The sequence below is a fragment of the Molossus molossus genome, unplaced genomic scaffold, assembly GCF_014108415.1.
Source record: "Molossus molossus isolate mMolMol1 unplaced genomic scaffold, mMolMol1.p scaffold_m16_p_10, whole genome shotgun sequence".
Classification (NCBI taxonomy): domain Eukaryota; kingdom Metazoa; phylum Chordata; class Mammalia; order Chiroptera; family Molossidae; genus Molossus; species Molossus molossus.
In genome coordinates, this window is record NW_023425345.1 from 34,852,501 (window position 1) to 34,879,077 (window position 26,577).

Here is a 26,577-nt window from a genome sequence, read left to right on the forward strand (position 1 = left end):
TCATGCTGTTAATTTCTTGCGTTTGTTTTGTTTGCAGAATTCTTTTAAAGCCAGTTGTGCCTTTCGCAAGGATTATCAGTTAACCCTGGCTGGCATAATCTGTCAATCTCCTTAGCCATGCTCTCATAATCACAATCACAACCTGCTACGATTGGGTGAGCATGAAGGCTGCCCAGAGACTGCTCAAGTCAATCCATGTGAGTTCAATATAAGCACAATTTAATTTTTTCTTACGTGTTGGATAAAACATTTATATATATAAAACCAGTGCCTCTGACACCCCAGGGGTCTCGGGTGCACACCCCAGGTGCACACACGCTGCTTTGAGACGACCAGGCTCAGTCTGCGGGGCTCTACATGCTCTGGAGCTATCAGAGTTTTCTCTTGCTTTCTCTCTCCCTCCCTGACCATCCCCTGTCCTCATTTGCACTCTTCATTTCCTTTGTACACAGAGGACACCCTTACCTGTGCAAGGAGTGACAGGTGGACAGAGAAACAGGCAACCAAACTTTCTAGATAGGAAGATTAGAAATTTTATTTCGTGTTTGAAAACAATTCTGCTTATGGTTCTGCTTTTTACACAAGTAGAATCACATATCAACTTCCGAGAGGGAGAAATTAATCCTAATTAAATGAGGCTTGTTTTTTTTTAAATTCAGGGTATTGTATCCTGGAGTGCTTTGGAGAACAAATTGTTTCAAACCAGAACATAAGTAGCTGCTCTGCCGTAAGAGTGCAGGTTAATTAACTTTGAGGATATTGTGTACAGTAGAATCCACAGCATACTCCCACTCAGAAAACCTAATTTTAATACGCACATAGTAAAATGGGAAAATGAGAAGTAGTTGATGACAATAAGCAAATGAAATGCACCAAAGGAAAATGAGATATTTTGGAATGCTGTAATCTTTTGGGAAAAATTAATGAAAATGTTCTTCCTGTGAGTGCTATATCTGTGCAAAATATAAAATACCAGCTTCTCTCAGATATGTCCCTTTCGCCCTATCAGAAGCAAAAAGGGCACTTATCACCGCCTTCTCTCTGAGATCATTCCAAGTACGCAACAGAGACACAGATGGAATGAGAGTCCGTCAAGCTTTCTCGTGCTGAAGGGGCCAAGGGCATACCTCAAATGTGTGTCATTCACCGTGTGTCATTCAGAAACCTCGAACACTCGAAGATTAATATGGAGCAATAAGGCACGGAGTCATACCATATATCTGCCCCCTGGATGAAGTAAGGGCCTGCCCTCACCAGTGCTCACCAGCTCGGATGACTCACATGCGAGCCACGGGGATGGAACAAGGCTAGGTCTGTAAACACGATGCATCCTTGCTTCTGCTGCCTCCGTCTTAGCATAGTCCGCATGGAGAGTACCCCCTCGCACACCCAAACTTCCCATGTCTAGCGCTGTATCCCACACCAGCGGGAGTGCAAAGCCATGAAGCCTGCTAACGGGTTTGTGGTGGCTTGATCAGAAGAGGTTTGACTGATACAATAATCTGACCGTTTCTTTAGCCCTGGTGGCTTTGCGTCTTGCTGGACAATTTAAAATGAATGCAAGAAGAACTTTTCTTCTGTAGAGCAGGAGAGGTGGGTGCTGTGAGAGGGAGGTGGAAAGGAGTGCGGGGAAGAGGCTCCCTCCGGCAGGCAGGGCCTGGGAAAGACTTCGAGAAAGGCTGGGAACCTGGAAGCGCACTGGCTTCCTCACGCTCGCCGGGCCTGGGCGCGGCTTCGGACGGCTTTGCTGTAAGAGCTCTGTAGGCTGCAGGCACTGGTTTAACCTGCCATTTACTGGACCGATCATGACACTTGAGGGCTGCCCGGCCAGTTGATATGCCAGTCAGTCCCCTCCTGGATGGGCAGTAACTTCATTCTCTTTTGAATTTCCAGTGCTCAGTAGTCAGGCAAATGTGAACCTCAAAATGTTTTTTAATAAATTGATTGATGTATAACCCACCATGTTTTTTGTTTAAATTAAAAATTGATTTTCCTGGCTGGTGTGGCTCTGTTGGTTGAGCATTGTCCCATGCACCAAAAGGTCGCTGGTTCGATTTCCAGTCATGGTACATGCTGGGGTTGCAGGCTCAATCCTCAGTAGGGTGTGTGCAGGAGATGCTGGGGGATGTTTCTCTCTCACATTGATATTTTTCTCTTTCCCCTCTCCCTTTCTCTCTCTCTAAAAATCAATAAAAACATTTAAAAAAATAATAAAAATTAATAGGTGAGCTGATAAGTTTTACACACATACACATACATACATACATAAGAGAGCAAGCGAGCAGAAAATAGATACCTATATAAACTCACTGTGTTAGGGAATAAAAGAATCAAAAATAGATTTTCAGTGTGGCCATTTGTCCCATCTCTGTGTCATAAATATATCGAACCAGTGACCTTTTGGGGCATGAGACGATGCTCAACCAACAGAACCACACCAGCCAGGGCACTCAAATTTTAATTTAAACAAAAACATGGTGGGTTTACACATCAATCAATTTATTAAATTTGCCTGACAATTTTCAGGTTCACATTTGCCTTACTACTAAGCACTGGAAATCTAAAACAGAATAAAGAACCTTACTAAAAATGGCTTTATCTATACACAAGATAATTTGCCTGTTTTCTCTAACTTCCACACATTTCTGCATAGATACTGAAATAAATGCCCCTTGGAATTTTTCCTAAATCTTATCAAGCTGTGAGTTCTGATTTCATTACAATTTTGTTGCAAGCACTAGACCCCTTATCTAGTAGATATAGGGCCTTGGGCAAATCTCCCCATGTCTCTAAGCCTTACATGTCTCTGAGCCTCAGCTACCTTCCCAATAGAGGTAAAAAAAAAAAAAGTAAGTTATTGTACAAACTACTGAATGGAATATGTCACAGTTGTCTCTTTGCTCTAACATAAGGCTATCAAGCTTACAGGCAGACCCTACAATGCAGCAGCGAAGCATACAGCTTCCGGAGTGACTTAGTCAGACTCAATAGCTTTGCAAGCTTGGTCTAGTTACTCAACCTCTCTGTGCCTCAATCCCTTTATTTGTGAAATGCTATTAATAATAGAGCTTTTATGAGTACTCAGTGAGATCATTCACAGGAAGCCTGTGCTCGTACCCAGTCAGCTCTTAATCTATGTTAGTTCTAATTATTACAGTGAAGATTTATATTAAATCTAAAGGGTTTTTTTATTGTTTTTGGTTTTTTTTTTGAGAAAATCTGGCATCTGCGAAATTTAAATTATTTGTGATTTTACAGAGAAGAAAGGATGCACAGATACTCACCTCTCTATAAACCAAACCTTGCGCTATGGCTTCCCTAGAACCCTGCTGCCTGGCTGAGGGGCAGGAGTTTGACATTAGATGCTCCACAGATCCTCTTGGGAATCTGCTCACCCCACATGGCCAGCACTTCTATCGGTGAACTGGGAGGTTCACCAGCTTTATAGCCTTTCCTCAGACTACTGGGGCAACGCACAGAAAAGGTGTCTCCCAGTGGGGTTCTTCACTGTTTGGATTTGGGGCAGTCCGCAAGTGAGTCAGAACTCGCTTCCCCAAAGAGTCTGGTTAATGAATTTCTCTACTTTTAAAATTTTGGTTTGGAGGCTCTTTCTCACTAATGATGGTGGCAATATAACAGTCTTAATTTACAGAACAGCTGTGTCACAGGTTTCTAATATGCAAATGTTTTGCCACAGATGGCTTTTAAATAGTGCATTCGTTTTGTACTATGAGTGTACTTAGTTTACAAAATTACAAAAATAGATCTTGTAACTTGACAATAATGCAATCATCTATTATACAAAAATAGGTTCAATAGTAAAGAACTACGTTTCTCCCTACCAGCCCATCTTCTGCTATAGAAAAAGATGGTTTTAAAATGGTTAAGCATCAACCCATGCACCAGTTCGATTCCCGGTCAGGACACATGCCCAGGTTGTGGGCCTGATCCCCAGTCGGGGGCATGCAGAAGGCGGCCAATCGATGTTCTCTCTCATCGATGTTTCTATCTCTCTCTCCCTCTTACTTCCTTTCTCTCTAAAATCAATAAAGAAAAAAAATTTTCAAAAAAACTAAATAAATAAAATGAAATTGTGAGCATATGTGTGGCATGTGTGTTTTATGTTTCTATGTTTTATGCCAAAGTGACTCCAGCTACTTCAAATTATCAGGATGAAACCCTACTTGGTCATTAATTAGTTCTGATCAAACAAAATATTTGATGATAGGTCTAAATTGCAATTCATCATCATATAACTCCTCAAAGAAGACAGAGGTAATAGTGAGTGAGTTTAGAAATAAGAAGTTGGGGAAATAAAGAAGATAAATGAGGAATAATTTAGGGAGGCAGTAGGAGGATCATTGAAGAACTTGTATGCCAATAATTTATTCTATGGGCAATGAAAGACTTTTCTCAAGTACCTGATTCAAGACAGTCGATGTGATATTCTCCCGACAATGTCCAGAATGGGTCGAAGCATGAGGCGGTGGGGGAGGGAGTGCATGCCAGCGTTCTGGGGTCCAACCCAGAAAAATGAGCCAACAATGAAGGGCTGTCTTTGGGGTTGCAGACTTCTTGTGGTGTCCTCAGTGGTGGAAGGGACAAGGGATCTCTCTAGGCCTCTCTTATGAGGCACTAATTCTACTCCTGAGGGATTAGTCACCTCCCAAAGGCCCCACTTCCTCATACCATCACATTTGGGGTTAGGATTCAACATGTGACTTGACCACAAAACAATTCTGCAGTCTACAGATGATCACTGATGCAATGACAGACAGAATTTTCACTCTAAAGCCCCGTTCTTCCCTCACCATGTCTTAAATGTGTAAGCATTAATGGTCCAAGGATGGATGACTCTTTCCACGAGACTGTTCTAAATCTGGACCACAGAGCCAAGAGCCAACATGGCCTTGGAACCTGCCTTGAACGAGTAGGATTTGTCCTCTTCTTGTAAGTCAGCTTTCATGCAGTGCGGTGCTTGGGGTGTTCAGGCATGTCCCATACCAGTTGGTATGTGTTCTCAGTAGTTTGATCTCCTGATCACAGAAGATATCACACGCCTTGGAGATCTCTGCACTATTTAATTAGACATTCAGCAACATTTCCTCCACCTCAAGGCAGCCAAAGAACAAACTTTGTAAACAGGATAGTTGTGGAAGGAGCAAAGGCATATGATGTATCCTTGGTGCACTTTATTTTAACAGCTTTCATTGATCACAACTTGATAAATGGCAAGGTTTCCTTCTCTGAATCGGCTCCCTGCCCCTTCCTCACTTCTGTAATTGTCAACCGGTAGAAGCCATGAGTACTTACTCTGCAGGGTCCAGGTGCACAGCAAAGAAAAGTATGGAGAAAAGGAAAGGGAAACTGTCTCAGTGCATTCAGGCTGCTGTAACACAACAGGCTGGGCACCATGTAGGCAGCAAACATTTCTTACAGTGTGCAGGCTGCGTCGTGGGGCCAGCATGGCTAAGCGAGGGCCCTCTTTTGGGCTGCAGACTCTGTGTCCGCCAAGGATCTCTCTGGAGCGAGCCTTTTATGAGGCACTAAACCTACTCCTGAGGGATTAGTCACCTTCCAAAGGCCCCACCTCTTCCCACCATCACATTTAGAGGTTAGGATTCAACATGTAAATTTTAAGCATAAAACAAAAAAACACCCTCCCAAATTATTTCGCGTTTGTTAAGTGATGAACTTAGTATACACACACAGATACACATGCACTTTTGTGAAAGAACCAGGGATCTTCGTAAGCTGGCATGTGAGCCTGTTTTTATCAAATGAGTCATCCAAGATGTGAGAGGTAAGCTACCTGAGCGGATGTGTCAGTGTCACTCTGACACAAGGACATGAGCTTGCACGCACAAGCACAGGATGTTCTTTCTATGAACAGAAGAACCACCACCCTCTGACAGATGCATCCTACTTCAGGTCCTTCATTCCACACACATTTCATACTCATCACACCACATACAAGGCAGATATTATTATCACAAGCCCCATCTTACACAAGAGAAAATTGGCCGCAGTGCTCATAGCTGCGATCTATTTGGCACAAGGCAAATCAGCAGAGGGAAAAGTCACATGGGATGAAATGCAGAGGAAACCAGATACAAACTTCCTGGAGTCCTCTCTCTGCAATCACACGGGACGCACTTCATTCCTCCACCAACAAGTTACAACCCGTGTGAAATGTTGTCTACCCTGGAAGCTCGTTACAGACTCCGTGCTAAGGTTCCCATTGGGGGCTGGTCATGCAGGCGCCCTCTACCTAGCACACACCAACATTTCAGACTCGCAGAACAAAAGCAGATGTTCAACAGAAATCATATTGTTTGTGCACATAGTTTAAGTACAGCGAGCTGCCGCTCTTTCCAGGGAATTGTGGGAACCCTCTAGAAATCCCAATTCCCAGACACCAACCAAGGGCCAGCCCTGCAAGCAGACCTCTTCAAGTCTAGCTGCCCACGTTGTGCTTGGTTGACTCTTTTCTGCACAGGATAGACTGAGGGGGTGTTCTGTGCTGGTCTCAGTCTATCAAAAGCAATGCTATTGGCTAGAAATGCCTGGGGTGGGAGTGGGGTCACTCACTTGGGCCCATTCAGCTTCCCACCGAACATAGTAATATTGTGATGACTATGTATGGTGCCAGGTGGGTACTGGACACATCAGGGGGTCACTTTGTAAAGTACATGATTGTCTGACCAGTATGCTGTACACCTGAAACTAATACAAAATAATACTAAATGTAAACTGAAAATGGAAATGTATATAGATCTATGTATATCTATACAAGTCACCAGATATGCAGGGAAAGCCTCCTATACAAATGCACCACCCCCAAAAAGAAACAGAAACATGAAAGAGGTATGGAGGAGGGCAATACCAAAAAGAAGAAGAAGAAGAAAGAAGAAGAAGGAGATGGAGAAGGAGGAGGAGGAGGAGAGGAAGAAGAAGAAGAAGAAGACGACAGTTTTAATTATAATTACTTTCCTCAGAAATATAGGTTTTGATTATAATTAATTTGTTCAGAAATATAGGAAAGATACTTCATCCATGAAAAAAAGAACAGTATTATTTTTAAAGCTCTTAGAAATATGATGGCTAACATTTTAAATTAGAGAGAAAGGCTGGAATATAACTGGTAAAATCTTCCCCCTGAGACAGGCTGGTCAGCCTGGCCAAGGGGAATAGGGAAACTGAGACAAATAGTGGCCAAGCAGTCTACAGCCATCTAGTAAATCGCAAAATCCCATCTTCCCGAACGAACCAAGGACACTTAGGAATAAATGGTTTACACTTCTCCCCAACCAGAGGATAAAGAGCTTAAATCGCCTACTCAGGGAGATAACAGAAATCCTATTAGTGCCGTTTGTGCCAACCATACCAATGAAGTCAGGGGAATAAATCTCTGATGACTATTCTGTTGAGATCCCCCCATAAGACCTCCCCTAAACTCCCAGGCTGTAAATCCCTCCAGAGGAAGGACCCGGCACAGCTCCGCCCCCTCCGCAGCCTTTCCCTTCCACCTTTCTTCCCCTCAGGTGGGCTACCCTTGCCTCTCCCCTAAGCTCCTCGGGCCCTTCTTTTGCTTCTATAACTTATTTCCTGAGCCTACGCAGCCCAGCTGGCTCCCTCCTACTACCTCTGTAACTTTCTAAATAAACTTCCTCTTACGATTTTTGTTCTTGGCTCTGAATTCTTTCTTTGCCAAACTGAAGAACTGAGGTCCGGTTTTACTGCCAACACCACTGGTATCCCCACCCAGAAAATTGAACACAAGAAGAGAACTTTTTAAAAAATTATAACATCAGTCAAGGAGGTCTAACATCAAGCTAACAGGAGTTTAAGAAAACAAAAAACAAAACAAACAAACAAACAAAAAACAACAGGAAGCAAAAGGTGAAAAAATGATCAAAGATATACAACCAGAAAACTTCTTAGCATAAATAAGGACTCATGTTACCATCAAGTTTCCAAACATTTGAAATAAAGAGAGATCCCGAATGTGTCAAAAACGAACAGAAAACAGGTTGCATGTGAGAAGGATCTAAAGCAAGAATGCTCTGGGACTTCTCCTTAGTGACTCACAGGAAACTAAAAAACAAGGTAATGCCTTTACAATTCTGATGAAAGAGTATTTCTTACCTCGAAGGCTACTCACAATCAAATATCAACCTAGTGTGATAGTAGAACAAAAGTGTTTTGGGCATGCAAGGGATCAAAATACAGCTCATGCACTCTTTACTTGGTCACTAATGCAGGATATGCTCCTTATGAATGAGGAAGTAAACGAAGGAAGAGGAAGCCAGAAGGCTTCGAAATCTGGAGACCTAACGAAGAGAGAGAATAATGGGTGGCAGGGAGAAGTCTTCAAAGGCAATTCTGCAGCTGGTCTAGAGAGAAACCAGGAGAGATTGGAGCAAGAACAACAGAAAAAAAAGCGGAGGAAAAAAAACAAGGAACCAACCGGTAAGTGGACACATTTGACCTATGCAAAATCAAATTGAGAGGCTACTAAAGAGTTGGGAAGAAGTCACAATAAATATATAGTAAATAAGCAAATGGAAGAAAATAATGCAATAATTAACTAAGAAAAACAAAATGCTATGTAAGAAAAAAAAATGTAACCATTATGTACTACTTGATTCTGCGGTGACTTTTAAAAACATAGTCCCATCTGCTTCACCAAACTCCCCAGGGACATCCTCTGCACTTGGAATGAAATCTACACTCCTTAGCATTATCTAAAGGAGATTTTAGGGTGTGGCCCACTCCTGTAATTTTCCCCTTTATTCACTACACTCCTGGAAGACTCATTTGCTGCTTCTTTGTACATGGAACACTACCTCCAGATCACCCCGTGGGGTTTGGGTCTGGTTTTCTTTGGTGGTACTCAGGTCTTACTTTACCTTCTTTGTGAAGCTTTTACTGACCAGCCAGTATGAATTAGTACTATAACATATTTTATTTTATATCATTTTAATTTTATTTTCTTCCTGTTGCATCACTAACTGAAATGTTTTGTTACTACAATTACGCATCAGTTAACGATGGGGATACATCCTGAGAAATACACCGATACGTGACTGTTGTTCTGCGAACCTCACGGAGTGCACTTACAAAAACCTAGATGGGATAGCCTACGACACACCTGATTTCCCTCTACGCTTCTGGGTTCTTGACTGACACATCCTGTCAGTCCAATGTGACCAAAAGGTTCTTACGCAGCACATGACTGTATATAAAAGTAAATTGTGACAATATTAGTATTTATGTAGTACTCATTTGGACCAGGCACTGTTCTTTACATTTATTATTTTATTCAATTCAATTCTCACAGCATCCCTATGAGGTATGTATTATTATTACTAATAATTTACAAATAAGGAAACTGAGGCATGTGAAATAACTTGCCGGAGGTCACTCGACAGCAAAGCCGGGATTCACACCCTGCAGACTGGCCCCGGTTCGTGCTAATAACCAAATGGCCTTTCCTTGCCAAGTGACATGAGAACAGAGACGTGACCTCCTCATCCTTGTAGCTGCGAGATCTTAAGCAGTTGCTGAGGTTTACATGGGGTGTACTCTTCAAATATTTGCTCAGTAAATGCGTTACAGTAATCTGAGGCCATCATCCTGAGGGAAATGAGAAGAGGGTGAATATTTGTCCTCCTTTGCTATTAGATGTACCATTTAACAAGTCTCAGTTTTGTCTACCTTTCAGCACCAGCCGCTCTGGTTCTTCTGGTTTTACAATCTCTTAACCACACTATTTCTGTCTTTATAGGCTTCAGGTCATTTTGCTGCATTAGTACTTGTCTAGCACTCAGTGACTGGAACACATGATGGTCCCACCCTCTGGTCTGTCCCCAAAGCAAAATGAGTGTAATGATGATTTTTCCATGGACCAAGGGGATCCAGTGAGTTTCCTAAAGAACACCAGAAGAGCCATTAAGGAGTGATGCTGGAAAGAGCAGACAGCTACAGACCACTCCTCACTGGGTCTTTAGCACAAGGAGGAGTCTAGAATGAATACATGCAGACAAAGATGACCTGTTCCCAAGGACACAGCACTCCAGAGGAGGCTTAGATGGGAAGAGGCCTCTGCAGGAGGGGAGCCATGAATCTGTTTATAGATTCCACACCCCTGCCAACGCACTGGTCCGAGCACCAGCATCCCTTCCTGGCATCCCAGAACAGCCTCCTACCTCCAGCCTTATGCAACCTAACCTTAGCTTTCTTGCCAGATCAAGTTTTTCTAATGGCGATTCCCAAACTTCAGCATCTTTTATAATCTAGAGAGTCCGATAAATTCCTAAATCAAGTCCTGGTTCCTTTTCTCTTAACAGTTCTTCCCTCAATTTATCTATTTTATCTTGCATTTTACTATAATTAGCAAAAAGAAACCGGGATGCACCTTCAGTATTTTGCTTGGAAATGTTAGCTAGATATTCACCACTTACAAGTTCTGCCTTCCATGTAATCGTCATACACAATTCCACCAAGCTTCCTGCCACTGCAGAGTAAGGGTCCCCTTTCCTCTGGCTTCCATAAACATGTTCCTCAATTCTCTCTGTGCCTTTATCAACAGTGCTTTTAGCACCCACATTTCTACTAACAGTTTCTGACTCTAGATACTCTGTAAGGGTCTATGCATTTTTTCTACTATGTTCTCACTTCCTGAGTCCTCACCAGCAGCACCTTTAACTTTCATATTTTTACCAACACTGTGTTTAAGGCAATCTAGGATTTACCTATCATGCACCATAAAATTTGTTTTATTTTATTTTTAAATTTTTTTTCCCCTTTATGGATTTTAGAGAGAGAGGAAGTGAGAGGGAGAGATAGAAACATTGATGAGAAAGAACATTGATTGGCAGCCTCCTGCATGCCCCCCACTGGGGATGGGGCCACAACCTGGGCATGTGTCCTGATCTGAAATCAAACCAGCGACCTCTTGGTGCATGGGTTGATGCTCAACCACTGAGCTACACTGGCCAGACCTTTTGTTATTTTTAATCCTCACCCAAGGATATTTTTCCATTTATCTTGAGATAGAGTGTGAGGGAGGAAGAGAGGGAGGGAAAGAGAGAAAGAGAGAGAGAGAGAGAGAAAGAGAGAGAGAGAGAGAGAAAATCATCGATGTGAGAGAGACACATTGATTGGTTGCCTCCTGCAGGACCCTGAACCACAATCAAGGTACATGCTCTTGACGGGAATCAAACCCGAGACTCTCTGGTCCGCAGGCCGATGCTCTAACCACTGAGAAAAACTGACCAGGGCATGCACCTTAAAATTCTTGCCTCCTCTGCCCAATGCCCATTGCAAAGCCACATCCACTTTTTTAGGTATTTGTTCCAGCAGCACTCCATTTCCAGGTCCCAAAATTGGTATTAGTCTCTTTTGGTTGCTATAACAAATTACTGCAAACTCTGTGAGTTAAAGGCATAGAAACATATCATTTTACAGTTGAGAGTCAGATGTTCTAAGTCAAGGTGTCAGCAGGGCTGCCTTCCTTCTGGAGACTCTAGGGTGAGACTGTTTTGTTGCCTTTTCCAGCTTCTAGAAGCCACCTGCACTCCTCGGCTTGCGGCCCCTTCTTCTGGTTTCAAAGCAAGCAGCATAGCATCCTCACATCTCTCTTTCAGTCTCTCTCTGTGTCCTCTGCTTCCATTGTCACACCTTCTCTGATCATCCTGCTCCCTCTTGTCATCACCCTTGGATTATATTGGGCCTACCCAGATAATGAAGGATAATCTCCCCATTTCAAGATCCATAACTTAATCACATCTGCAAAATCTCCTTTATAGTAACAATTTCTAGGGATTAGGAAATGGACACCTTTGGGGGGGGTTCATCCAGCCTACTACATTCACCGGCCACCTCGCTATGGGCCAGGCATTGAGCTCGATGCAGCGGCACAGAGGTAATAAACTAGATATGTTCCCAGCCCTCAACATACAATCTAGTGGGAGAGTCAGACTTCAATCCCAAAACCACACAGATAATCAAACCAATAAATAATTATAAATTGTAATTAGCGCTCTAAAGGACTGGGAATCATGGAGTCATGGGGGTCTCTCTGAGGCAGCAGCATTAAATCTGAGGCTGCCCAGGTGATAAGGAGCCAGCTAGAGAAGGAGAAGGAGGACCTTCTGGGCAGAGGGATCAGCAAGTGCAAAGACCCTGAAGCAACAGCTGGGGGATGAGGACAGGTGAAGACAGCAGCAACAAAGTGAGGCTGCAGAGGTGAGAGGGACCAGATCTCTCTGGAACTTCCAGAGCATGGTAGAGATTTCAGATTTTATTCAAAACATAACAAGAAATAGTTGAGTTCTGTAAGCAGTGGATGTGATCACTCTGCTCTATGAAGAGCAGATTAGGACTGGGGAACAGGGCTCACAAAAGTAGAGATCTATATAACTGTGAAGTGAGGATAGTGGCTTGAACTGGGCACGTGGCAAATAAAATGGGAGAATTATACAGACGTAAGATAGATCTTGGACCAAAAATAGCCCAAGGAACTTAGTGTAATTTAGTGATTCAAAAGTTTGGAAGCAAGTTCATGGAGACAAGAAATTAAAGGAACTGATATGCCAGAGAGAATGGGAATCCATGTACCTTGAAAGGATATGGGAAAACAGGACTTGGGATGGAAGAGAGAATCAGAAGCCAAGAGCTAAAACCTTCAGTAGATAATGGGGGCAGGGTGACCAGAATGTCTTTTAATAATAGTTCCAAGGAAGAGAGGGGTGGGACAGACCGATGGGAGGAGTGGCAGGAGGGGTTTTGCAGGAGTCTGATGTGGAGACAGCAGTGGGCGGTGAAGGAGACCAGCCCCCTCCAACTCTGGAGGAGGATGGAGACAATGAGCAACCTCTATTCAATAGGATGGCAGGGAAATGACCTCAGCTGGGGCAGGAGGAGCAGAAAACATCTAGGGAAAGCGAAGAGGGGTGTGCTATTACTGAGTTATAAAGGGTATTGTGGACAAAGTTGGGTGGCAGGTTCTAGTGAAGGCTGAACCAAGAGAGAAAATGCAAAGCATCAAGAGAGAGCAGCCCTGGCTAGTTTTGCTCAGAGGTTAGGACGTCAGCCTATGGACCAAAGAGTTGGGGGCTCGATTCCCAGTCAAGGGCATGTTCCTCGGGTGCAGGTTCGATCTCTGACCCAGGTCAGAGGCATGCGGGAGGCATCCAATTAATGTGTCTCTCTCACATCAATGTTTCTCTCTGTCTCTCTCTGCCTCCCTCCCTCTCTATCATAAAATCAATGGAAAAATATCCTTGGGTGAGGATTTAAGAGAGAGAGAAGGTGATGAAGGCACTGTAAAAATAAAAGTATGAAAAAAATAAATAAATAAAATAAAAGTATGAAATAATGAATTTCACTAGTTGCCAATTGTCAATATTATGAGTTCCAAAATTTTGTTTCCTAGAGGATGTTGGGTACTCAGGCCTCCCTGTATCTACCAATGGTATATAGGGGAAGCCAGGCATGCTTTTCCTCATGATCGTCTATGGTAAGGGAATGAAAGACTGAATCTAGGTCTAGAAGTCTGGGTGTGGGTGAAAGTGGACCGTGTATGTGCCTAAAATGCTTTTACTTTCCCGTTCACCTGGCCTTCTTTCATGGTTCTGCTCTGCTCAAACGTCACCCCCCTGTAAAGCCCTTCCTGATTTCTCTGACTAATCTTTTTCATGCACCTTGTGCAGAATTTTATTATAAACCTTGTTATACTTTACTGTTTGATTTTTATATATTTCTCTCCCTGAATAGAATTATTTCTCAAGAGTAAGAATAATGCTTCAATTATTTTCATTTGCCTATTACTTAGTACAAAGCTTGATAGTCTCAGTAAGAGCTACATAATTAAACGAAACTCAAATCAGTCACTGTTTGCTGGCCAGTATTACAATATATAATAAATATTAGGTTTGAAGAAGATTTTATACACCCTTCATATAATAGTTACTGTAAAGTTTGGTATTCACATTATATTTAACCTGCTTTCTCAAGAGAGCCTTTCAGTTAGTTCTATTAAATACCACAGTCTAAACTAAACTGTGATGAACTGCCCAGTATTTCAGATTTGTTTTTAAAATTTATTGATTGGATTTTAGAGAGAGAAAGAGCTAGCGAGAGAGAAACATGGATTTGTTATTCCATTTATTTATGCACTCATTGGTTGGTTCTTGTATGTGCCCTGATCAGGATCAAACCCGAAACCTTGGCGTATGGGGATGTTGCTCTAACCAACTGAGCTACCTGACCAGGTCTCAGTTTTTCTTGATAATGGCTCTAGAGGCAAGTTGATTTCACTATTGAACATTTATTCCCATTTCTTTTTTAATTTCAGCTTTGAATATAATAAACTCAATGCATCAAAAATAAAACAACATGTAAAGTATATATACAGTGAAAAGGTTCATGGAGCCTTATCTCTTATCTGTAAAGAGCTTACTTGTCCTTCCCTCCATCAGTTTTTTGTTTTAACCTCATTCTTTTTTACGCCTAATGAATATGTGAGTTACTTCTAATTATTGTTATTGCAAACAATGCTGCAATACTCTTGTTCATACATCATTTCACACATGAATAAGGAAATACAAGGCACCGCTAATTAAACTAAGTATTAGCAATGATGTTTTCTTTAAAGATTTTTTTGATTGATTTTTAGACAGAGAGGAAGGCAGAGGGGGAGAGAGAGAAAGAAGCATCGACTGGCAACCTTTCAGTGTGGAGGATGACACCCAACCAACTGAGCCACACTGGCTGGCCAGGGCAGTAATGATGTTAAGTCACTAAATCTATCTCAAACTATGTAGTTGAGTTCATATCGTTGCAAATGAGCCCTCATTCCCAGCTTCAACGCATTGCCCTTTAACATCAAATAATAGACTGATGGGCTACTGTAAACAATGTTCTGAGAACATTGGTCAAGAAGAGAGAAGGTGCCTGGTTGACCAGCAGACACAACATTAATGTAATAGGCATGCATAAAATTATTAAAGGAATATAAACCTTATTAACATCCTCTATCTACACATTTACTGAATTACAAACATTACTAATAGAGTATTTGCTCTCATGTCACTGAAAAAAAGAAAAAGCCAATTTTGTAAATAACCAAGCAATGAAAACATATGATAATTATAAGAAAGAGACTGATGGTATGAATAGTGGAGAAGGGTTTTATAGGAGGAGCTACATGATATATAGTATATGATATTTTAAAAAGTAAACATAAAGACTTGTGGCACACTATCAGCATAGCCAAACATAAATTGTTGTTGATGTGTATAACTGAAAGAAAAGGGAAATAGGTGAATTATCAAGATACTTTTAAACAGTGAACATTGTAGGTGGCAGAATCTTCCACTGAAAATTTAGAAAGTCTTGGTTCTTAAGAATAGAATTGAAAGCTAGAAAAATAAACTCAAAAGAACAATCCTTCTTTGGCAGAAGTAAATGCCTAAAATGACCTAATAGATTTTTTCCTTTCAGAATTCCAGTATTCAGTGAACACTGCCTCTAAGTGCCTCTTTTGTTGGATTTGTTTTTCAGTGCATGCATTAATTAGTTTGCTTAAAAATGGCATTGTTTGCAACAAAAGAAAACCATGTTGAACAGTATTGGAATTGGTTAACATTCCCAGACACGTGACTTTGTTCTGTATTTTAAGTCAGTTCCTCAGGATGTAACATGGGCCATTTCCCTTTACACATTGCCTATCTCTGAAAACAGTAATGATTTTGCAGTCTGGCCTTGCTGGGTGTGTTTCTTAGAATCTCCATAACGTTCAGTTTATATTGCTATGTTGCATCTTTTTGTATGAACTTTCCCAGAAACATTTACAGTGTGTGCTTACAGTCTATATATAGTTTCACTGATGACATTCTTTAAAAATCAATGAGCAAATAGCAGCTCTATAAGATGAGTTTGACAATAGGCATCATAACACGTGAATATTTGATGTTTATAAGCCTCTGTCTTTTGGGAGTCATTTGACTCCAAGTAAATCAGATATGGAAAAATGTATCTGCTGTTCAAAAACAAGTATGAAACAGAATCAATTAGCTTCCCAGACAAGAGCTGAAGGCGTTCATCACCACCAAAACAATATTACAAGAAATATTAAAGAAACTCCTTAAAGAAGAAGAAAAAGAAAATAAAAAATATGAGTAAGAAAATATCACACAAAAAAAAGAATTCTCACTGACAAGGGCGAACACATAATAAAAGTGCAGTGGGTCAAATGACACTGAAGCTAGTACAAAGGTCCAAAGGCTAATGTATGCCCTGGCCAGTGTGGCTCAGCTGGTTGAGTGATGTCCCCTGCACCAAGAGGTCAGGGCACATGCCCGGTTTGCGGACACAATTGATATATATACACACACATATATATATTTTTTTTTATCCTCACCCGAGGACATTTTTGCATTTATCTTTAAATAGAGCGAGAGGGAGGAAGAGAGAGAGAGAAACATCTACGTGAGAGAGACACATTGACTGGTTGTCACCCACACGATCCCAACTGGGGCCAGGGATAAACTGCAACTGAGGTACGTGCCCTTAGCGGGAACCGAACCCGGGACTCTCCGGTCCACAGGCCGATGCTCTAACTACTGAGCCAAACTGGCCAGCGCCACAATTGATATTTTTATATCTTCTTTTTCCTTCCTCTCTCTTGAAAATCAATGAAAACATCTTTTTTTAACTCTCTAAAAAAAATTTTAAAGGCAAAAGTGAAAAGGTCATGTGTAATTACAACAGCAAATTAAGAGATACACACAAACACACACACAAGTTTAAAAAATACGACATAGCCCTGGCAGGTTTGGTTCAGCAGTTAAGAGCGTCGGCCTGCAGTCCCGAGAGACCCGGGTTTTTTCCTGCTAAGGGCATGTACCTCAGTTGTAGTTTGTCCCCAGCCCTGATTGGGTCATGCGGGTGGCAGCACTCAATGTGTCCCTTTCACGTCGATGTTTCTCTCTCTCTCTCTTCTCTCTCCCTCCCACTCTATGTGAACAAAAAAATGGAAAAATGTCCTCGGGTGAGGATTTAAAAAAAATGATATAAACGTGGAGGGGGTGACTAAAAATGGTACTGTTTTTAGAATGTGTCCAAACTTAAGCAACCATCAGTTTAAAATAAACTGTTATATACATAGCTTCATATATATGAAACACATGGTAACCATAAACCAAAAATTTACAAGAGATATACAAGAAATAAAGAGAAAAGAAATCAAACACAACACTATGGAAAGTCATCAACATACAAGAGAAGAGAGTAAGAGAATTAAAGAGAAACAGGGAACAGAGAAGAACTACAAAATCAATCAGGAAACAATTAATAAAATGGCAATAACTACATACCTCTCAATAATTACTTTAAATGTAAACACTCCATTTGATTAAACTCTCCACTCAAAAGACGAATGGATAGAGGTTTAACATACATACAATAAAATATCACTTGACCACAAAAAGAAAAAAAAAAAAGGAATGCAATCTTACAATTTACAATAGCATTCATGGACCTAGAGGGTTTCATGCTGAGCGAAATAAGTCCAATAGAGAAAGACAAATACTGTATGTTTTGACTTATATGAAGAAATCTAAAGAAATAAATGAACAAACAAAACAAAAACAAACTCATAGATACAGAGAACAAACTGATGGTCGCTTGAGGTGAGGGGAGTTGAGGGTGCTGGGTGAAAAAGGTGAAGTGATTAAGAGATACAAATTGATAGTCACAGAACAGTCCTGGGGATGTAAAGACAGCACAGGGAATGTAGTCAATAATATTGTAATAACTACGTATGATGTCAGTTGGGCACAAGAAATATAAATGTTTAAGTACTATGTTGTATACCTGAAACTAATATAATATTGAATGTCAACTGTAATTGAGAAACAAGCATTTACATTACAATAAAAAACAACAACAACAATCAATTCGTCTATATCTAGGAAATTTGAAAACAGGGAGTTGGCGTAGCTCAGTTAACACTGTAAAGCACCACTGAAGGCGCACTTTTCATGCCGGAGGACAGGAAACATAAGCGCAGAGAGATTGCAAAATATGATCAATATCTTATTTCCTGACTTCAGAAGTTTACCCTACTCTTACCTTCCCACCTTCCACCCATATTCATTCCACTGTAGAATATAGTCACTGTTCTCAAAACAATGCCTGGGGAATGAGTGAGCCTCATGGTGACTGGCGTGATGGAGGGGGAGGGGGAGGAAGGAGTGAGAAACAAATGGAGCCTGGCCTGTGTGGCTCAGTGGACTGAGCGGCATCCTATGCACCAAGAGGTTACCAGTTCGATTCCTCATCAGGGCACATGCCTGGGTTTCAGGCTCAATCCCCAGTAGGGGGCGTGCAGGAGGCAGCTGGTGGATGTTTCTCACACAGATGTTTCTAATCTCCCTTTCCCTTTCTCACTCTCAAAAAAAAAAAAAATCAATAAAAAATATTTTTTTAAAAAGAAACAAATGCATGGGAGCTCATTTTGAGGAACAGCTAATCCTTCATCATCACGCACACAGAAGAACTGTGGAAGAATAGATTAGAAAAATACCTCATGTACTAAGCTAAATTCAGTAGACACGGGGGAAGGCATGGAGGTAGTTTGAGTGGGGGAATAAAATAATCAAATGAGTACCTTAGTGGAATAAAGCTTGAGACCAGTTGAGAAATTTTTGAAATAATGCAAACAAGAAGTAGCGAGAACATAAATCAGCATACTAGCCATGGAAACTAGAGAATGTATAGACATAGAGAAAATGGAATCTATAGGACATGATGCTAATTGAATGTGGGGGCCAGAGAATAAGAAAGAAATCAAAGATGGCTGAACTTGGGTCAAATATCCACCCTGCTACCATCAGCTTTGGCTGAGGTCGGGAAACCTGCCAGGGACACAGACAGCAGTGTAGGCCTGTCCCTTTGGCAGGAACAACAGGTAAGGACATTATCTAAGACTTGGGAAGTCTAGTCACTCCAAACTACTAAACTCTACTAAACTGTATGTCAACCCTGTTTAACAAAACAACCAGGCACGCACTTCAAAACAAAATTAAAATTTAAAAAGTTAGAATACAGATTCTGTGAATCAATTTCTGTTTTGTGACTATTGTAGGGGATCAAAATATGCCACTTCTGCATAAGAATTATTTTGAGCTGAAGGCATTTAGGATCCAGCAGATGCAGAAGAAAAGCCTTCCTGGAGCTTCCTTCTCCGACTCAATACAGAAACTTCAGAAATGAGGACTGCCATAAATCTCCTCTCCTGGGGAAGGGGTATGGCCATGAAGAAGGTGGAAAGTCAGCAATGAGCTGGACCTTCACAAACAAACCTTACCCTGTTAGATTCCCACACGTTTACTTTCCCACAGTTTGTCACCCTTGAAAGCCTAAAGCCTTTACCTTTGTTTTGTCATTTCGCCACAGATTTATTACTCTTTGCTGATGTTACAGAAACCCAAGTTCAAACACTCCTTTGCATTACTCATCACTGAATTTTTCCAGTGTATATGCATGCTGTGTGTTAGTAACCTCTTGTTTCTCTTGTTGTTAGTGTTTTCTCAGTCTGATTTTCAAGGTCAACCTAAGAGGGTTGAGGGAAAAAACTTTCCCTTCCCCAGACTATTAAAATATAAAGAAGAAAATGATCATTTACGTGCTGATAAAAAAACAAAAATAAATAAATAAACAATAAAAAACTATTGGTTGCCTTCTGTTGAACTGAAAGCAGATAATTAGGCTTTTCAAAATTCAAAGGACAGTGTATATCTCTTGCTTATTATATGTTTTTATATCTCAAGGGGTTGCAAAGGCAAGAAACAATAGCTCTTTGCTGCTCTAAATAACTACAACATTTGAGTATTTTCTTACAGTCTCCCATGGACTCTATTGTCCTGATCTTACAACACAAAATTTAGATAGAAAATTTCATGCCTAGGTATCTTTGTACATTTTGTTGAGGAGACTGTCCTACTTTTCTTTTTATTTATTTATTTATTTATTTATTTATTTATTTATTTTTAATCCTCACCCAAGGACATTCTTCCATTTTGTTCAAAGAGAGTGGGAGGGGGAGAGAGAGAGAGAGAAACATTGACGTGAAAGGGACACATCGAGTGGCTGCCACCCGCACGACCCAACCAGGGCTGGGGACAAACTGCAACCGAGGTACATGCCCTTAGCAGGAACCGAACCTGGGACTCTCTGGACCACTGGCCGACGCTCCAACCGCTGAGCCAAACTGGCCAGGGCGGTCCTACTTTTCATAAGAGTTACTAAGTGACGGCAGATTTAAGAGAGTCTAGAAGCATTAGTGAGGTAGAAAGCAGACTAGGAGTCAAGATATCTAGGGGTCTCATGATGCTTTGCTATTTCTGATCTTAAGCAATTCTAGTAAGTTTTTTATCTTCATTTCCTTATCTGTAAACTGGGGCTAACAAGAGCTGCAATGCTTTTCTCATACAAATGCTTTGAGTTTACAATTCAGTGTAATGTAATTTATATGACATTCAAGCATATACAGCATCATTATCTTAGTTAAGCAAAGAAGTCTTTCCTCAAGCCTGGATGTGTTCTCCCATAAACACCAGCGTTAACTAACCTTGCAAGTGCAGACACCATTCACCAACACTGACAACCATGGAAAATCCCTAAGTAATGCAGTATGCTTCCCCAGGTAGACTTCATAACTCTACCTTTATCTTCATCGTTCAAAGAAACATCTATTGTGGTGCCAGATTCCTGAACCAACATCTAGTAAGTACTAAAATCAGAACGTTTTAACTTTGGCCTGGCCGGTGTGGCTCAGTGGTTGAGCATCAACCCATGCACCAAGAGGCTGTCAGTTCAATTCTCAATCAGGGCACATGCCGGGGTTGAGAGCCCAATCCCCAGTGTGGGGCATGCAGTAGGCGGCCAATCGATGTTCTCTCTCATCGATGTTTCTATCTCTCCCTCTCCCTCTCCGTTCCTCTCTCTCTAAAATTAATAAAGAAAAAAAAATTTTTTAACAATTTAACTGAATCCAAATCTGGGAAAATGAAATGAAATGTACATGGTAAAATCACCCTTTAATGTGGTGGTGGACTTCTAACAACTGCTAAGTGATTATTCTGTGCAAAGCCACCCTTGGCCTCATGCCTGAACTGTGTTGAGATTTTTGTTGGTCATGTTAGCGACATCTGTGGAATGTTTGGCCTGGAACATCTCACTAGGTGCTCTTTCTATCTGGATTTATACGGAGTCAGCCATAATCTGAACTCTCTAATCACATCCTAAGCTTCTTAGGGTTTTCTAAAGCAAATAACCAACTACGTACGGTTAAGAGTTAAAAATGTTTCTCAAACTTAGGGATAGACTGTAAATGCAATTGGTCAAATATCCAGAACTACATATCAAAATAAAGAACCAATAAACTGGTTCTTTTTAGATGAAATATAGGACTATTATTAAGGGAACTAACTAATTTTACAAGTATTTCATAATTTTTTCAATCACAAAGAAGCATGTGTCTTTTAGTATGACTTCTCTAGATTGTTGTTTTCTGTAATGTTATTTCCTCTAGTTTTTCAATTGTTCTCCTTTTTCCTTTCTTCTTGACTTTTTTCTATATTTTTGGAGCATTCTCTCTTTAAGGTTTTCTTTTTTTCATTAACCACTGAACACAAGAAAAATGTTTTGCAATATTAACTTTTCCTATATGACAATAGATAAATGTTTATGTAGCCCAGGCTGGTTTGGCTCACGGGTTAGAGCATTGGCCTGCGGTCCAGAGAGACCCGGGTTCGGTTACCGCAAAGGGCACGTACCTCAGTTGCAGTTTGTCCCTGGCCCTGGTTGGGTCATGCCACTCGATGTGTCCCTTTCACAACGATGTTTCTCTCTCTCTCTCTCCTTCCCACTCTATCTAAACAAAAAAATGGAAAAATGTCCTCGGTGAGGATTAATAAAAACAAATAAATAAAACCTAGTTTAAAAAAAAGAAAAATGTTTATGTAATGTGCTACGCTGTATTAGTATGGCAATCTAATTTCTAAGTTATTTTCAATACATAAGTACTCAATTTCTAGAGGTGCTATCGGCTTGTGAATTTGAGGGGGCTAATTGGAAGCACTGGGGTCACAGAAAAGGTCGAGTCTGCTTTGGCTTTACATTCGCCATTGAATTATGAATCACAAGACTACATCTTATGATAAAAAAGTTTGCATGTATTTGCAAAGTTATGTTTATGAATCAGAGCATTCCAAGTCCTTAATTGTGAAACATTTCAAAAACTGACTTGCACCTCACATTTATATCTTGTTTGATTTGCAAAGAATCCGGTTTCAGAGGCCTTGGCTGCGGCAGCACGGACACATTCCCCGGTGGCCTCAGAGGCTCAGGAGAGCCCGTCAGTAGAAGTGTTTACCATAAGTCACATTAAATATTTAGCACGTTTGGACAGCTGTTAAGGGGATAAAGTTACAACACAAAGACTGCTCACATTCACAAGTGTAAAGTGAGCAGACCAGTCACAGTTTCCTCCTGTGCTCAAAGAGAATGCTTAGATAGTATCACATAGAACGTAGAGGATGCCTGGGATCATTTCTACCATTGAAAGTCCCAGATTCGAATTCTGTTATGGTAACCAAATCCCCTTGGGTGTGAGACTGTACATTCCAATGGGTTTTCGCAGGGCGGTGGTTACCAAGCCTACAGGAAAATAGAGAAAGCTCTTCCCTTTTCCAGCTTCCTCCACCCACTGAAAAGAAACAGTCAAAGAAGCAACCCAAAATCCCAAAAGATAGAACAAGTCCCAACACTCAAGATGCCCACAGTTTAGAAAAAAGCCTTCGAGTATGCACTGAAATAGTTGAGTAATAAGCCCAGCCCCCCCGGTCTATATCTTGATATTAGAAATAAAGGACTAAAGGGGAGAAGCATGTGCCACCCAAATAATGTCTGAGTGGCTGCAGACGCAGGACAGTCTCCGAAAACAGAGAAGTTGCCTTTCGCTAAGGGACATTTACATTTATAAGGGAAATCTCCATTTGTAAGGGTGTCTCCCTCTCTGTGCCAGAAAGAGTAAGATAACAGAATCTCTAGAAACTTTTACCAAAGGAGAAAGCTACTATTTAAATCTGAATAGCAACTTTACCTTTGTTTACGGTGCTTTCCACGATTACCTCCCATAAATGTCCCCCCAACATTGTTTGTTTTTTAGCTGAAGATGGTCTGTAAAGTGGTAGCTTGGGCCATTTTGGGGAGTCCCTTGCTTTTCCAGGGTACATATATATGTTATTCATCTTCTGTTTGTTTTTCTCTTGTTAATCTGTTTTATAACAGGGGAATCTTGGCCAAGAACCTAGAGGGGTAGAAAGAAAATTCTTTTTCTTCCCCTATAGAACTAAAAGTCCAGACATGCACTAAGAGACAAAATTTAAAATTATGAAAATGATTGAGAGATACACAGCTACTGAAGGAAACCATAACTTGGTTTGAATTCTTAGCACAAACCTCTGTAACAACCAAATTAATTTTCAAGTTTCTTTCATAAGGTTTTTAACCCATTTCAAATCATTAGACCTCAGTTTCAATGAGCTGACAGGCAAGAGAAATTCTTACCTACAAATGGAAATTTTTCTTACCTCGCCTTCCTTTCTCTGTAGTTCAAAAGTCAACTGATGGTATTCATTACGGAAACTCACTAAATAAAGTAGTGGCCAACATTAAATTGTCTTTTTTCTTCCCCTTTTTCTTCTTTCTCCCCATCACATGTTCCACCGATGCCATTTAACTAGACCAGCTTCGCTAGCTCAGCATCTCTGGGCCTCGCCTGGGGGGGGGTGGCACATCCTGTGTGTGGAATGGACGCCCCCTCCCTGCTGGGCCTCGAGTCCTGTTCCTGCACACACTACAGCCCTCTGCCCTTCCTTCCTCCACTTAGCTTTGACTTCTCTTGCTTCTGACCCTTTAAGGTATTGTCTCTTTAAAATCTTCACTTTAAATTAATCTAGGAAAACATAGTATGTACATAACATTTTTATACATAAGCTATTCAATATATGTACCCTTTTTCTTTTTCAGTTGCCCATTCTGTGTGTGTGCATGTTAAAATATAAGCTCCAGTGGGAGCTGGTGGTGGGGGTCAATGGGGGGGGGGGAGCATCTATAATACTTTCAACAATAAAGATAAATTTTTAAAAATGTATATACATATACATATACATATACACATACATATATACATGTGTGTATATATATATAAAAGCTCCCAGGCAAGACCATGTCTTGAGGATTTGCTGAGGACAGAACTTATCACAGTGCCATGTGTAAATAACATTTTTAAAAAATAATAATTGTGATAGCAATACTTAAGTAAAAGGTTAAGTAGAAAGGTAAGTAGAAATAATAAAAACAAACTTAAAGAAATCTTACATACTCCTTAGATCACACCTAGAATACAATCCTTTCATTTCAGATCCTAGGGAAATTTCAGAAATGAGACTACCTGAAGATATCCTTCAGTTTCCTGCATATAAAATTCCTTGTAAAGGGACAGGGGTTTCTGAACTCATGTTAAAGAGCCCATGAACTTAGAAAAACACATGATCAACTATAACTCCATGTAAGAGAGAAAAGCTGGGAAAGCAAGGCTGTTTATTCTCACAATTTTCTCCTTTTACTTATGAACACTATACTCAATCAAAGTGTGTTTTTCAGCTGCAATTACACAGACAACAGCAAGCCAGAAATAGAATATCTAACTATAGAAGGAGAAAATTGCTTGGTTTTTCACTATGGCACATATGCCTTATCTTTTTTAATACAAAACAGTGTTTCCACTCAGTTCTGCTTAATCTCAGTGGGCATTTTTGTTTGACGAAAAAGGCACCCTTTACTTGTTTCTTGTGAGATCGCGGATGACAGCACTTGAGAACCACTTGAAACATGGCTTTATTTCTCCTAAGAGTTCAGATTGCACAGAGGAATCTCTTCCTTCCTAGATGACAGATGGAAGACGAGCTGCCCGTCCTTCACTTTCCTTTTAAAAAGCTGCTCTCTCCACTTCCCAACGTCGTTGCAGTTCTCCAAAGTTTAAGGCCAGGCAGACAGGAGGCTGTGTTCACGCCTACACCTAAACCTTCACAAGTAGTAGGGAGCTGAGCACATTACCCTTGATTAGCATAAGAATAAAAGCCATTAGGGGGCTCACTCTGTGTCATAAAAGAATACCGTCGGGCCTATAGGATGTGTGACTCCTAGAAGCTTTAATTTTCACAAGGCACAAAATGAGACAATTTTGCTTTTCACAGCGATGAGACAGTTCTACGTCCCCCCTGCCACCATCGTCACCTAACTGTACACCTCCCTCCTCCATGAAGCACTCCTGGCAGAAAACCCCGGTTTACAGCCAGGGGCATCCCCAGACCTCTTCTCCAAAGTCCCCCACCTCCCGTGCATCTTAGAAACCGAGAACAGCGTCCTCTGCGTTTCCAAACTTCGAACCAGGCAGGGGAAGGAGCCGCCGGCGGCCTGTTGCCTCGGTTCACGAACGCAGCTGTGGCAAAGCCGGGCGAGGAACCTCCAAGGAGCCGGGGCCGAACCGAAGTCCGAAAGGACCCGAGGTCGCGTCCGGCCGCGACCCGCAGGCAGAGAAGGGCAGCGGTGGCGTGGACGCGAACCCGCGGCCCTCGCCCAGCCCCTCTCGCCACCCGTGTCTCCGAGGAATCGCACGCCCCATCCACACACACACATTTTGTAAAACAGAGTCAAAGTCACAAGCACGTACCTTCATGGTCCCGGCGCCCGTGGGACGGCTGGAGCTGAGCGGGGGACGCGGCCGCGGTGTCCCAGGCCCTCCGTGCCGCTGCGCTGGTGGCGGCGGGGACGCGTGTGGGGAAGTGGCTGGGTGGTGGCTGCTACACGTGGCGGCGGGACTGCGGCCTGGCCCTCGCGCAGAGATGCTGGCTCCCGGGCAGATTGCATCAGCAGGAAGAGCTGCGAGGGTGTGTTTCCCCCAGACCGCCCCCTGAGGGTAGAGTCTCGCCCAGCACTAAAATCCAGATCCCCGGCCCAGCTCTGAGCCTCACCCACCCGCCGCTCGCTCCTGGGGCTGGGCCACTTCAGAGCGCGACACTTTGTACTTACCAGTTCCGTCTGGTTCCTTAACACCCAACTCGGCAATGTTTAGAGGGTCCATTTCTTGCTTTACAATTTCCAGTTTACCTGGGTTCATGCTCCTTACGTGCCATGTTCCATGGTATGTGTCGTGCAGCATCGTTATCTTCCTTTCGCCTTTGGGTACATCAGCCCCTCGACATCCTTCCCACTTTGGTCTGGTTGCCTCATTAGCAACCGTGCTTTGGGTGCTTGTTCTCTGATCTTCCCCAGGAATGAGTGCTCTCCACCCTGGGGGTCTCATCTTTCAGCAATCCAGTCCCGCCAGCCACGTGTGCCCACAGAACACCGAAAATGCCGCGTGTGACTGAGGAATTAAATAGCATTTTATTTTATTTTTTTCTTATTTTTATTAATTTGTTTTTGTTACAGATGTTT

General features: G+C 41.7%; 1 protein-coding gene across 1 annotated transcript in view; it reads right to left on the reverse strand.

Moving 5' to 3' along the window:
* Positions 1 to 25,891, reverse strand: part of BCAT1 (branched chain amino acid transaminase 1) — a 92,195-nt gene extending 66,304 nt beyond the window's left edge. Inside the window, exon 1 of the mRNA XM_036252131.1 lies at positions 25,811 to 25,891. Within this exon, the coding sequence (XP_036108024.1) occupies positions 25,811 to 25,816 (6 nt within the window). The 5' untranslated portion in view covers positions 25,817 to 25,891. The remainder of the gene's footprint in view (positions 1 to 25,810) is intronic.
* Between the last annotated feature and the right edge of the window lie 686 nt (positions 25,892 to 26,577).